The sequence below is a fragment of the Pseudomyrmex gracilis genome, unplaced genomic scaffold (assembly GCF_002006095.1).
Source record: "Pseudomyrmex gracilis isolate BER0280 unplaced genomic scaffold, ASM200609v1 scaffold_100, whole genome shotgun sequence".
Lineage (NCBI taxonomy): Eukaryota > Metazoa > Arthropoda > Insecta > Hymenoptera > Formicidae > Pseudomyrmex > Pseudomyrmex gracilis.
This window is the reverse complement of record NW_018020684.1, coordinates 21594-37282: the sequence shown is the minus strand read 5'-3', so window position 1 is coordinate 37282 and position 15689 is coordinate 21594. Positions and strand designations below refer to the sequence as shown.

The 15689-nt window shown below is 36.4% G+C and overlaps 1 protein-coding gene across 2 annotated transcripts in view; it reads right to left on the bottom strand.

Moving 5' to 3' along the window:
• LOC109855856 overlaps positions 1–11909 on the bottom strand; it is a 37665-nt gene extending 25756 nt beyond the window's left edge. For both annotated transcript variants that reach the window (XM_020430518.1, XM_020430520.1), the window contains exons 1-3: positions 11712–11909; positions 9430–10767; positions 6518–6661 (exon numbers count right to left, since the gene is read on the bottom strand). In XM_020430518.1, the coding sequence (XP_020286107.1) occupies positions 6518–6661; positions 9430–10447 (1162 nt within the window). In that variant the 5' untranslated portion in view covers positions 10448–10767; positions 11712–11909. The remainder of the gene's footprint in view (positions 1–6517; positions 6662–9429; positions 10768–11711) is intronic.
• Positions 11910–15689: the final 3780 nt, after the last annotated feature.

Here is a 15689-nt window from a genome sequence, read left to right as displayed (position 1 = left end):
ATTAATTATTTATCGGCTCAGATGAAAATCTCGGTGACAATCTCGTATCGAAAACATATTTTTGCGAGTTGTGTGTTGATCAACACGTTTTTCAAACAAACGTTACATGCGTTATTATCGCAAAACGCATAATTATCCATATTATAGTTTTTAGACGGGACAAATATGAAAATTTTCTCAGAGCACAGATCAGCAATTAATTCACATATTAAATTGTACGGGATAATTAATTATATGTTTGTACGTGCTGTAAAATGTAAAATTAAATTGCGACAACACACACGCATTACAGATGCACAATTAATTATCCACGTGTATGTCTAATCAAATATAAATCTATATAGTTGTATATACAATTTATAATAAACAAGATATTGATAATTAATAAGGTATAAAACGTTATTAAATGTTACACAAGCAAAAATATATTTTTGTATATATTATATTACTCTGAATATAATACAGAAATATTTTAAATTGTTGTGTTTTCTTTGTAAATATGACGTTTTAAATAAATCTCTTGGCAAATTCTTCGCGAATTTTAAACTTTGGTGAAAATAAAGTTGGAAGTTGCTCAATATTGCACAAAGGCTAAGACATCTCTGTCGAGAAAATTTGATTCATGCAAAGATCCCTGTAATTTTATTAAAAAAAAAAAAAAAAACAATTTACAAGTCGCAGTTACACATGATGCACGTATTTTTCGAAATAACGCATTAGGCTTTTTACGCAAAGTTCAATCTTTCGATTTGAAGATTATACATATTTTGAAAAACCTAATTGTTCAAACAAAAACTAATTGAGACGCATTTCTTAGGGTCATTCTACAATGAAAGTTGAAAATGTCCCATTGCCAGTTGCGAAAGGTAGCAATTACGAAAAGTAAAGTATTATTTCTGGTTGCGGTTGCTAAAAGAGAGTTGGTCAACTTTTAACTTTCGTCAACAGCAACTGGCAACCGCAGCGCGTAAAATAATACTTTTTCCCTAGTAGTTTCAACTGGCGACGGAACATTTTCAACTCATTGTAAAATGGCCCTTAGACGAGATATCTTATCCTTTTGAAAGGATAAGCTATGAGTGGGATAATTGCTCACACGAAGAAGAATCGATTGGTCGACTCGACTTTCGCAAGTGTAATTAATTCGCCGCACTTACGACCGAAAATGAGCTCGTTTCCGATCTCAGCTATCCAAATGAATGACATTTGCAAACCAAACCACTTGACCTGACGCGAACACGACGTCTCTTGTTAGCGGTTTCTTCAACGAAATAATATTCAAGGGATATATTATTCCGATTACCGCAAGAGTGTGTTAATTACCTATTTCTTACATTACACGGTCTTATTCATGTTCTTCTCACGCAATTTACAAAAGCGTGATAAAAAAATAATGTTAATAAAATCGCCAATGAATTTGATTTTTGCTTAAAGAAAAGTGAAATTGCAGAATTTAAATCTACAGAAAGATAATATGCTTTTACTGCGAAGATTTTGTTCGACTTCCTCAAATTTACTGCGCACTATTGGCATCACCTCAAAATACATAATATTTCTTAGTATTTTCGTTAAGAAATTGCGAACGTATATCTAAAATTTTTGGTAACTCATCGCACACACTTCTGTCTATTTTCTCATTTACATTGTGCCAATTCAATTATGACAAAATATTCAAGCAAACCAATTCGTTAAAATATGTTTCTCGGACCTACTATATTTTTTTATTCTAATATCTTACACGTTTAGTGCTCAAAATTATGCGTAAACTAATTTGGAAGAAATTTAACGCATTGTTCTTGCTAAAGATATTCGGTAAGAGTATTTCGGTTCGTCTACCGTGCCGTACAAGTTTCTAATAATACCCGCACTCATGAAATTCTAATGTGCGGAATGTTTGCGCTTTTTGCCACCTGTTCGATATAAATGTCAGAGAGAAATAAAATATTAATAACATTCAACAACCAAACACATACAAAACGTAAATACATTAAGTATTACTTATGACAATTGATATGATGTATAAACAATTTTCGTAATATTTTATACGCATCGAGAAAAAAATTCATTTTCAAAATTAAAAAGCAATGTTTAAAAAATCATCTTTTCTCTGACATAAAAATTAAATTCTCTTTGAAATTGCTCATCTCTCTCTTTCCCTATATATTATTTATAGACAAAATTGCGCACGTGCATTTTCTGTATTTATACTTTACACGTGTATAAACACTTTGTGTAATTTTAATAATCGACAAAATCTGCTTTTGTTTTAAGAAATTTCACTGTAACATCAATTTCGTGTTTACACGAGATAATTGCATCGCGACATTGTTTTCATAGATATCTTTTGTAAACGCCGCTAACAACTTTGGCAAAATCGCCGTGTCCCACCTCTGCAATGTATGCCGGAATCTTTAATGTAGTTAACAGTCGACGAGATACTCGAGAAGTTTCGAGTCTCTCGCTAGCGTATCTAATTAGAACAACACAACAACAACATCGTTAGAAGTTGGCTCGCTCGCAATTATAATATGACTTTTTGCCATCTCCAATGAACTGTTGCATATATGATCTATACAACGATAAGAAGTTCGCTCGTCGTTATGTGCGTTTAAATATATGTAAGTTAATCGCATAATCAGTAAACTTAATTAGACATCACGTTTCATATTAATACGCTCTTTTTGTTCTCGAGTTTGAAAGGATGAGCAGAGTATTAAATTCAGAGATGTGAATAAAGGTAAAATCAGTAATAAAATGTGAATAAAATCTGAAACTTGAAAAATCCAACTTTTTTACATATTATACATTTCCGCAACAATAAATTCTCGTAATCCTTTAAAAGTTTCCGATTATTCAGTGCAATGATATTGTCAATATCTCTCATTTTGTCACATTTTTCCGCGCGTATATCTTATGCATACGTTATATCCGAGCGATATAAAAACTGGGTCGATAAAGAAATTGGTTTTCTTACGCGCATGAAAAATTTAATAGGTCAGAATACACACCTACGCTATACACCTACCTAACCTACGTTGCCAAAATGTTATTTGGTTTCTAACCTGAAGAAAGGTCTATAGAGATATTCTTGAATAAATAAGAAAAAGGTTTCCACAGAAGCGAGGAATTAAGCGATAGAGAGAAAAGAAAAAATCTTTGCCGAAGAGGTTTTCCTGCGAGAAAAAACAACAAATCCTCTTTAGGAATTTCATTTCATTGTGACGTTCCTTTTTTTCTCGTTGTTATAAGAATTTCACGCGGAACAACAAACTTCTTTGTTGCCAAAAAAATGTCCTTGATTTCTGAAACTTTCAAAAGCCGAACATTAAGCTATTAAATATTAAAACCCCAACTCTGGACGTATGTTTTCTCAAATATTCTATTTTCAAGATCTCTCACACACACACACACACACACACACACACACACACACACACACACACATATGTGATTTGTCCTTGAACCCTTGAACTCTCACGTCATCAAGATTTTACCTTCTGTGCGAGAAAAATTTAATTCTTAGCATATTTTTTATTATTGACAATTAATTAAATTAAGTTAATTTTGTTTGATATTTGCAACGGAATTCTCAATATAAAAAAAATTTTTATATAAAATCTTGAAAGTGTTTTTCTTATCGAGTAAAAGATTCGTGTCACGTGAACGAATAAAGTTCTAAATAGATGCAAAACACGTATCGTTAACCATTAATCTAGTTTCCGAATCCGGATATTTCATTTTGCAATACTTTTGCGGTACAACGGGGAGAATCAAGCTGTTTGGACAAAATATTTGTCAAACGTAGACGACAAAGTAATTAATTTTCGATATAGATAAGTTCGATAAGCTACGCAAGCGAATCTGACAGTTTGACGCAGTTTCGGAGTTACAGAATTCACTTGAGAATGACGTAAACTGGTCGAACAGGATTGTCGTGAGCTCAAATAAACCGGCTGTTACTTTGAAGGATAAAACTTGGTAAATTAAATTCTTCGTCATTTCGGTAAGCTTTAAATCAGACACGCCGAGTCTTTCAACTAACAAGCTCGCTAATATCTTCTGTATTAGCCGAACACATTTAAATATTGATTTGTCGGTCACGTAAATTCAAAATGATTACGTCGCGACGATTAATGAGTGCTTAAGTATGTTCAAAAATGAAGTAAAAAAATTCACTTTAATACATTCCAACTGTTCGCCCGAAAGACGTCGCAATTTTCGCGTAGAGACGACAAGACCGAGCGAAATTAATTTTGTATCTCTGGCTCACGTTGTATTAAACTCAATATATTACTGCGTTAAACTTCAAGTGCGGTAGGCGATTAATTAAAGCTCTGCGGACGGAGCAAGTGCAACGGAAAGTGTAACTTTTGCGTCCGTTGAAAATGAAGAACTTGAAACTTTCGTTCTGATTACGTGGGCAGTGTCGACCTCCGCTTCCGGAATACTATGAATGCGCAACGCGCGTCGCGCCGTTTTTGTCGGTCTTCTTATCCGCGAAAGAATCCGAGAGCATCTCCGTGTGTATGTAAATTCTTTCTCATAAAATATACAGCGACGAGACAAAATAGGCCATCTTTGAAGACTAATTCCACACGGCGGTTACGAGACATTCTTAATCCCTTTGTGTGTCAACTCGTTATGTCGTATGTGCGCATTCTAACGCTTCGGGTGTCGACACTCCCTCACTTTTAAGTCTTGAACATAAAATTTCGCTAGAACTTAAATATACACACATACATGTACAATTCATGACGCAAGTTAACAAGTACCGTATTTCAGTATTTTCGTTTTCGCTAAACGGAAAAAGGATTACACGAAGACAACGATCAAATCGTTAAATAGACTGCCCTACATGCGCGTAGTACAAAAGTGTGAAATGATAATAAAAAAAAAACCAACGTGTCAGCGTGAAAACGAGTATAAATACCAAATTCTTCGTCACGTCGCGCTACTACGATCAGAATGCAAAATGATACAGAAGAATAGGGGTAGTATATACATATCACACACAAGAATATATATATATATATATATACTTTTTTTCTGTCTCTCTTAAACCCGCATAATGCGAATTTAAAATAAACAAAAATGGAAAACACAAATTTCAAACGCGCAAATGCATTAGTATTCGAAATAACAATTAATGTCAGCAGCGCGCCATAAAAGTAAAACGTTAAATAAAATTTATTTTCTAAACAGTTTTAATAAATCTGTGACGTAACAAATTTTTATCTTTTTTAATTATAACAAAAAAAACTAAAAATATGACATCTCTGAAAGATTGACTAAAATTTCATCAATGATATATCAATTGGAAAATGTGTAGCAAGGTTTGCCAACATGACATTTCTGAAAGATTAACTAAAATTTTATCAATGGTATATGAATTGGAAAATGTGAAGCAAGGTTTGCTAACAAAGCTATTTTTAGTTTGCTAACAAAAAGCCGAGAAATTATTATTCAAGTATTCATTAACGTAACAACTTAACTTGTTCGGTTAAGAATAAGTGACTATGATTTCGTTGGTTATATTACAAACACGTCGAGCTATTTATACGTAATTATTCGTAAACACGCCAACAATAATGTTGCTTACCGATACGACAAACAAATACGTATAGCCATGATTGATGCTACAGATTACGCTACATTTCAAACACAAGAGCCATTGTCTCGCTCTCATATTGAACGAAATTAATTTATCCGTTTCAAATATAAAGGATGAAGTGGTCAGAGATCGCACGCACCAAAATTCATCCTACACATTAATCGAAAAATGTTGTATAATAATTAATTTTTCTTTATTCGATTTAACATCTGGAAAAGAAAATTAAATATCAAAACTTTGCAGTTGGCTGAGTTTTTTTACATCGAATGGTAATTTCTTTCGCATCGTCGAGTTTGTATTTACAATCAAAATGTTTGTATGAGTGTGTATATATATACGTCAATATTTTTAATATTTTTAATTTCGGAACGCGCGTTTTCCGTACAACTCATTGACGCGCAAGATTTCATTATTTTTTTTTTTTTTTTTTTAACGTTAACTTTCGTTTGCAAAGACAATCGATAAAACACGTCACGTAGGACACGTTTATCTCATTGTCGCCGATCTTGCCCGCGGTGTGAACTGTGCATTCAAAAACTTTCAACCAGGCCAAACGAAACTATTGACGTCAGTGTTTTCGACAAGGTTTTCGAATACATGATAAAAGTGTACCAGATAAAACAGTGTTCCGAAACGTAATACCGCAACTGTTTGTAAAAAACTACGTTCTATAGTCTGATGTGATTGTTTAGATTTAAACTACGTACGATTAAAGTAAACGTCAAATTTCGAGCGAATTTTATACGTTGCATGTGTTTGATAATTCATTTCTATATAGTCGCTATTTATACATTTAAAATACGACGGTTACGTCAAATGTTTTAATTTTCAAAACCGCGAGATTCCCTCGCGAAAATTTTGCTCTCCGAGAATAAATACGATAATAATTGTATAGGCGATATTTACCAGGCAGCTCGAGGAAATTCGACGTTCTGCGTTGCCGGCCGCGTATGTACGCGCCGGAGTTTAAAGGACCCACGCTCTCGTTGGTAACGTTGGACTTGTTGGAGTACTGGCTGTCGCGGGAGTTGCGTCTTGATGCCAGATAAGCTGCAACACACGGGAGTGTTTCGTGAAAATACCAGGAAATGCGCAGTGCGCAACGTTCAAGAGAGAGATCGCACGTCAAAGGGTTGAAACCGCACCACTATACGATCCGCATGCACAGAGAGAGAGTACGCGCACGAACGTATCGTGTGTTCATCGTTAGCTGAGAGCGAGAGACGTTTGAGAAAACACTCGCATAGCCAACGGCTGCTTGTTGCATTATGCACGTTATGAACTTTCACGATTCGCGTCTCGCAAAATTTCCAGTTAGCTTATACACGAGCGTTTATTACGATATCTGACATAAACAGAGCGTTTGAACATTAATATTTCGGAACTGTATATTCCATCTCCGTATGTACTACGTATGTATACAGCGCGTCAAAAATTCGCGAAGTATAGACGCGGAGATCTAGGGACAAAAAAGGCGGTTTTTCTTACACCGAAAAAATTATATTCTCGTAAATAGAAGATTTTATACTTAAAAAATCTTCTTAAAGATCTTAGATGATATTCTTCTGAAATTAAGAATATATTCTTAATTTAAGAATATAGTCTTTTTCGATAGTGAGATATATATGTTTTTCTATAGAGGCTTTTTATATTCTAATCAGTATATATTCTTATCAATATTACTATTTAGAGAATTTTCCTCTTAAAATAAGAAACTCTTCTTGGCGCCTATTTTAGTATAAAATATACTTAAAGTAAGTGGGATATCTCCTCAAAATAAGAATACAATTTTTTCGGTGCAGATATGCACCGTTACCTTCCATATGTTATTGATTGGACCGATATAAATACAGCAAGAATACACCGAAAAAATTATATTCTTGTAAGTAGAAGATTTTNTACTTAAAAAATCTTCTTAAAGATCTTAGATGATATTCTTCTGAAATTAAGAATATATTCTTAATTTAAGAATATAGTCTTTTTCGATAGTGAGATATATATGTTTTTCTATAGAGGCTTTTTATATTCTAATCAGTATATATATTCTTATCAATATTATTATTTAGAGAATTTTCCTCTTAAAATAAGAAACTCTTCTTGGCGCCTATTTTAGTATAAAATATACTTAAAGTAAGTGGGATATCCTCAAAACAAGAATACAATTTTTTCGGTGTAGGGATAAATAACGCGCGCGACACAGTTGTGGATAAACGATTGCTACTAGTTAGAGCTGGTACAGTGCTTGTTGGTGCTATTTATTCCTAAGAGAAGCCGCTTCTTTTGCTTCTAGTCGACTCTCGCGTCTACTCCGCGAATTTTTGACGCTGTGTACGCGAGTCTTCGTCGGATTGATCATTACGATATCGGAAGATAAAATAAGTATTGTTTCAAAAGATTTTGCTCTGACGAAATATTTCATCGAAAACCCGATCAAGTCTGTTCTAAATCTAATGTTCTTCACGTACGATAAGCGCAAGTGATGTAGGTACCAAAATAAAACTGATAAATACTGTAATTAGGAGAAAAATAAAGTTTTTGAACGATATGTATAAGTTGTATTTGTTACTTTTCGCATATTCCGCGCGATCATATTCCCACTATCCTCCTAATGAAGGTCGAACGGCCGATGATGAGAGAAGATCGAGGAGGAGGATTAAGTCTCAAGAGTATAACCCAGTTCTTTCACCTCGCTTCGTTCGAAGGGAAGACTCAGAAGTGAGAGATAAAAAAAAAAAAAAAAATGAAACAGGTCGCGGTAAAAGAATCTTTAGCAAAACGGTGCGATAAAAAGTAAAAGAAAATTCAGAAGTAATTAAGAGAAGATTCGAAAGCGGAGAAGAGAGCACAATATTGAACTTGAACCAGCTGATATGGAAGAGAGGATGGATCTAACTTTATTTGTCGTCTTCATGCGATGACGTTCCGATCACGCCACTAGTTCGTGTCGGAAAGCAATTATCTGATCTATGTTTGGTATGTGTGTGAGCGCGCGTGTGTGTGTGTGTGAATCCACGAGCGTGCTTAAAGCACGAATCACGGATAGCTAGCATTACGCTTGTGTTATTAATCCAAGTTATATAGATTTTCTCATCGTCAACGCGCGCGAGAGTTCTCTCGGTCAGATTAAAAGAGCAAATGATTCGTGAGCCGCGCGAATTTTGTCGCTCCGGAATCTGAAACGCCGTTTTCACTTTGGTATAGGTCAATTATCGATAGCGCGTTTACACGTGCCGAGGTTATTCGCGTGCCACACGGCGACGACGATGTAATTCTCTCTGTTTCTATACAAATCGATCCGCGTCCCGCAGATGTAACGCAGAATCCTATATAACCGCGATGTTTCGCTCGGCCCCTTTTCCACAAGTCCCTAACGACCGCGCGTATACATCAGAACAAATATCAGAATGCCGCGTGTGTGATTCGCGCGCGTATGGAAATATTGAAAACTTGCGAAAAATATAAACTTGCAAAAAATCAAAACGATATTTTTTAATTACAAAAGTAAGAAAAAAAGAGGGAATGTAAGTTAATTACCGCAAGAATAAAAAAAAAAAAAACTTGATTGAATTTTTTTTTCGCCTAAATTTAATATACATCCACGCGCACGCACGTAAAATTACGGTACAATACTTTCAATCGAGCCAACCCTCGTCAGACCAGAGAGGGAAAGATCTCTAAGAACATCGTCGTTTATTGCCCGATTGCGTCGCTGTGGGACTTGAATTTCAGACGCTGAGAAAGATTCTAAGGACGGAGAGAGATTACGCTATAGAGAAGAAAAAAAGTTGAACGCGACAAAAAAAAAAAAAGGAACTCACCGAGGCCGCCTTTCATGGATCCTCTTCGTCTGGAACCGGATAGCCAAGTGATCTCGGTATCGGCATCGCCCATATCCGTCAAATCGCTGGTCGATCGTCGGGATATGTTTTTCTCACCCTTTCCGTGTTTCGAACATTCGTTCGATCCCCCTGGAGGATCCTGGCCAGCCTCGTTCAGACAACCCTGACTCTTGGCAAAGTGCCCGCCCATCTTGATGCCTCTCGACCTTTCGCTATTTCCCTCGATGGCTTTTTCCTGCACACCGGAAGAAGTACTCTCCAGAGAAGGCGTCTTGCTCTTATATCCTCTGCTCTCTCTGCCGGTATTCGCGATATCATTTTCCAGCTCCGAGTTCCGATCCAGTTGCGGGCTGGTAGCGTCGTGCGACGACGTCGAGGTTACTATAGTCGGCGACATAGGATTTTCGAAAGTCAGACGATAGAAGGAATCCCTTTGCCGATCGAACGGCTTATTCGCGTTCCTCTGACCAACGTAACCGGAAGGCGAGTTGGTCGATCTGTTGCGATCGTTTATGGATGATGACGAGGTCGCGGGATAGCTCGCGGCCTGCTTCAGATTCTTCTTGCGCGGATCGCAAAATTTGAAGATCGGCGATTTGTGACCGGGCGAGTGCAAGATCTCGCTGTTGGGAGTCACGGAAGTTATGGGAGTCATAGGGGAACGCGGCGACGGGCCCGCTCCCCCACGCGAGTAATAACTGGGACTCTTGGGTCCGCGATGCTGCTCGTGCTCGCCGGCGCGTCCAAATTCGTCGTAGTCGAAATTGGTATTGAACGTTTCCAGGGAGTACTCGGGCGGAAACTCGAAAACTAGCGGAGTGCCGGGCGATTTGTTTAGCGACTGTTCGCGGTGAATCGAATTGCGCGACTCGGCGATCGGTGCCGGTTGTTGTTGCTGCTGCTGCTGCTGCTGTTGGGAACGAGGTAGCGGCGGTAAATGCCGCGGACTCCTCGGGGACTTGACACGGATCGATTGTCCAGGACTGCTGGTCGCCATCTCTGATGATGAGCGGGATTGTGTTTCCAACGGATTTACCTTCGTTTCGGATCGTGTTATCTTTGACAATTCAACGTCCGTGGTTTATTGGTTCGCCAGCGCCTCCGTCATTGTCGAGTTATATAAACGATCGGTATCGTCGGCTTTGTCGTAGCGTCCATAAATCGTCTTGCAACCGGCTGCGACGGTCATCCCTCGCATTTCAACGGATCTCTCTTGTCGATTTCGATTTTGGGTTGATGAGAATCTACGAGATCGCCAAAAGTACGTGTGCGGGAGTGCGCTTGACTCAAATGCTTATCGCACAAAGATCTTCTCGACTATCAAACGCGAAAAAAAAGAATTATATTAAAACCTTTTAGTTAAGAAATATATAAATATAGTTCGTACAATTATTTTGTCAACACTACTTATTGAATATATTTGTGAAATAATAAATGTTGCTGTATATATTTCTATGTGTGATTTCTCCGCAATTATTTACACCTTTGTTAACCTTATGATATATTTTAAATTAAAAAAAAAACACACAGATCAAAATATCCATCAAATTAACAAGCAAACAGTAAGTACAATTAACATATCATCGAATTAATTGAACGGAAGAATCAATTTTGGAAAATTTTATGTTCAAACGATTCAAATTAATTAATGTACAGTGGGATACGATGCAACATCGAAATATATAGCATGACCGCAACTGCAGAGTTGAAACGCGCCTGTGTCAAGTTCACGATTGAATGTTTCCCAAACAAACGCATATATATCGATTTAAAGAAAAAAAACACTTTGAATTGTTATCTCATTAGTATGGGGATATTATGTTCGGAATAAACTTCTCGAGTACAATACGTGATAGAATAATAAGCTCATATGTTTGTGAGATCGTCTCTTGAAAATAATATTGAGTTGAAGAAAAAAATGCAAAATTTTCCGAACAAAAGTTTTCATTTATTCTATCAAATTGTTGCCTAGTTGACTTTTTTAGTTAAAAAAACAATTTTACTGTTCCATATATTTAACAAAAACTTTTTAAATAAAAAAGCTATTGTTTCTGCGAGTTATTTTACAGGCATCTCGCGAAAAGCGTTCGTTAGAAAGAACGAAAGATAATCATATGATTTATTATTTGTACTTGAGTCGAGTAATAAGCGATTATTGTGTACGCGTGCAAACGACATCATATTGTGAGTAACGGTGATATAACGACATACACAACATTAGTGGCCCCAAAGCGAGTTATACTAGCCAACTAGAGATTAACCTGTTGATCGTCGTCGCGAAGAATGTCGTCACGTTGTCTACGTCAAAGTAGCTTGAATGTAATAGCTAACGCGACGCCTCGTGTTCTGGTGTTGATCAAGAACCTTTAAGTTTGTACGAGACGACGCACTTTAATAAATCCCAGCCGAATTTTGTGTTGCGAAAAGAAATCACGAAACATTGACACCCCGAGGTGCCACCTCGACGATGGTCGGCACGCCACTGAGGGTTGTAGAAGCTACCCTCGCGCTACCTTCTCGAACCCACCCCCCTTCCATATCGTTCCCATAGCGCCAGGCCTCGGGCTATGTTTTGCTTTTTTCCGCACGTGTTCTTTCAACCACATTCGCATCTCCGATGGTTTTTAATATTAACGACATTCATTAAATCGTAGAAAACATTTACGTATATTATATTCTTAGAACAATGACAAATTACAGTTATTACATACGAAATACATATCAAGTTTTTATGTGTTATGTAATTACACAACTATAATTAGTCCACCATTAGCCCGGATAAACAAAAATAAACTATTGAACTATATTAAGAAGGAGTTACATATAGATTCAATTAGTCGATCTATCTCTGTGTAGCCTCGGTCTCCTCTGCATTTCTATAAATATGTAGTTTATGATTAAATACAATGCGTATCAAGCTTAATAAATTTGTTTATTATTTTTAAATAATTTTTGTTTCAAAATCTACAAAAGGGTTTGTGTTCCGCGCCAACCATAAAGACATTTCGGATTTGTGATCTAACGAAACAATGTCCACCAAGGTAGACGTTTATAGGACCTTGCAGATACATATGAAAAATTTAATAATTGTCTCTAATGTTAATCCAAACTCGTTTATCGATTATACAGTTTTTTAGGTAGTTTCAAACAATTTTGTGCAGGATTAAAAATTTTATAATAATTTGATAAAAGATGGGAGAAATAAGAACAGCCATATTAAGTTTTACGCAGTATTTATTTTCAGAAAATATGTAGCGATGTGTATATATTTTTTCGTCCTACTTTGCACAGATTGCGAACTGTCATATACAGTAACATGTACTGTTTCCGGTGTGGTTAAAAAATATAGCACATGTATGTTTAACACTTCGACAATCAAACCTAATATTGCAAGTTTAAGACTCTGAGTATCTCGAAAAATGTTTTTATGTAAAATCCAGAAGAAATATCCAAATTTCTGTGAATTACATCTTCCTGTATTATCGGCGTCTGTAATGTTGTTTTGCTCATTTAACAAACTATGACGCCGAGAAAATATTATCATGAAATGTAGTTGAAAAGAAAACTCATTTATCGGCATCCCGCAAGCGGTGCTAGCATATCATGCCTTGACATGATANACACGCGTACGCGTCTTTTCACGATCTGATTATCCGAGTATAGTAAGTTTTGCGCACATTGTACGAATAGTGAACTTAACTACAACTGGTACAGAGGAGCGCACCATATTATTCNGCTCCAGAAGAAGTATCTCTCTGAAATTTCTCTCTTGGCTGCTCCTATTATCGCGCAACGTACTCCTTCGGTCTCCATCCAGCAGCCCGAGATTGAAGAAAAACGGCGCGCGGTAGTAGAAGCAGCCGGAGAAGAAATCTTCCCCCCTGAAGCGGAACAATATGATGCACTCCTCTGTACCAGTCGTATTTACTCAAAATTGCATTGTGTGTTATCACAAGTAGCGTAAACAAATCTTACTTAATCGATACTATTCACTTGGCTAAACCGTAACAGAATAATGACGTGTATGTAGTGACGTTGTATCTAGTTGTAGTATCTAGTGTATCACACATTAAGGGCCGGTTGTTCCACTTTCAAGTAAACTATCGAGTAATTTATCTAATGGTTAAAACTCCGATTTGCGTTGTTTCACGTGTCGGTGAAATTTATATATCTGGTAAATGATCAGAAACCAAAAAATAAATTAGACGACACTCTCGGTAAGTCGTGTAAGTCATATCTAACAGATAAATATATAGAAATAAAAAACAGTGGAAGATGCGCTAGCCAAGTTCTTCTCCTATAGATAATAATCTATCGAGTAAGCTGAGATTTATCAAAAGATGGAACAACCGGCCCTAAGTGTATTATGAGTTCCTTGAAATACGTCACTGTTTCAAAGAATAATATTTTTATCAAACAAACGTCACGCGAGTAACATTACGTACTACGTAAACATATCTCGTACTTTTAATATTAGAAACTAATTATATTTTCTACCGTTTATACTCAGCATTTATCTTGCGAGTTGTGGTTACCATTGAGAATTACGTCAAGAATTTATATTAAAATTGAATAAATATACTCTGTATTAAATTTATATTTCCAAAATTGTATTAAATTCTGTATCAAAAATCTTTAAAAAAAAAAAAACCGCAATTATGTACTATATTTTACAAGCACTTAAAAAACAACTACCAATTGCATATATTTTTTGGAAATTAACAAAAAAGTAATATTTCTTCTATCTTATGCTTTGCGAGAGTACATTATTATCTATTACAAGACCCTTTTAGATATAAACTTGTGTGAATGCGTGATTACACAATATTTTACTATTAACATATTTCCGTTTTATCTTGCTATAATTCATAATTGTAAACTTCGTTAAAACAAAAAATTAAGAACAAAGAAACTCCACCGCTATCGAAAAGCGTGTCTCACATCCTGATGACGTTTATACGGAGTATTGATATACGCATTACGTTTTGACGTAAGCGTCGGTCTGGCACCACGAGTAGTCAGGACATGCACTACCGACGGCAAAAGAAGATTGTTTGTGAAACGTACGTTCCGTTTATCGACTATATCTGCATCCCCCACCTCAAGTTGTGGCGATTGCTCGACTTCAATTCCACTCGATAGAAGCGAAATCCCGACGCACATTCCGAGATGCCGTCGTTGAAGAATTTTCGCATCGAGTTCGATCGGTCCAGAGCTACTTACGCGCCCGGCGAATTTATTACCGGCAGCGTCATCGTCGATTTGTCAAAAAAAAAAAATTTCGGAGGTAAAATAAACGTTGAGGCACGTTGTTGTTACGTATCAGGGCAACAATTTTGCAATCGAATGAGATATCGCGCCAATGGCGCCGCGTTTCTAAAACGTCAGACGCTAACAAGCGCGTTACGTGCCGCCACAATTGCGTAAAATTGTGCGTTAATGTGATATCAGTGCTGTGAAACAAAAGACCAGGCCCTCGAAGCAAGAAATGTGTTTGCCGTTTAAATCGCACGTGATGAAAACCAAATACCTAAATGAACACCGAGTGAAAATAAACGAAATCGGAGTAGTGTTTCAGAAGACTTCAATCTGAATAAAACAAAATGGTTTAATGAAAAATGATAAAGAGAGCAACGTAAATTCTTAAAAGAAGAAAAACTAATTTTACAAAAAAATAATATAAATGCCGCGCATTAGTTGTCTTTAGTAAAGATATATGAGACCTAATTAATTGATCTTCTAATCGCAATACAATCAATTCGAAGATTACTTGATTCTACGTACAAAAGAATTACATTGATGCACAAATTTTTACGTTAAGTACATATATAAACAATAGAATCTATATGATTTATATATCTGAATAATATATATTATTGATACTTTTCATTTCTGAAGAAACGATAAGATCATAGATAAAAAAATATATAATTAAATATATAAACCTGCGGCGTGTGTATTAGTTTGTTTTACTGATTGCTCTAGCGTGCGCTAGATAGAGTTCTGTCACTCACGAGGACAACACTGACAGATGCTTACAATTATGACGCCATTTGACAACGTAAAACTAATACTATATGTACAGACGGCGTCATTAATTCGAAGAAATGGCGCGGAGATCGGAGGGCAAGCGGGGCGGTTGCTCGTAGCGCCAACGGGCGCCGTACTAACTAACTAGTAGCAATCGGATGTCCACAACTACGACGTAGTATTTAGCCCGTTGGCGCTACGAGCAACCG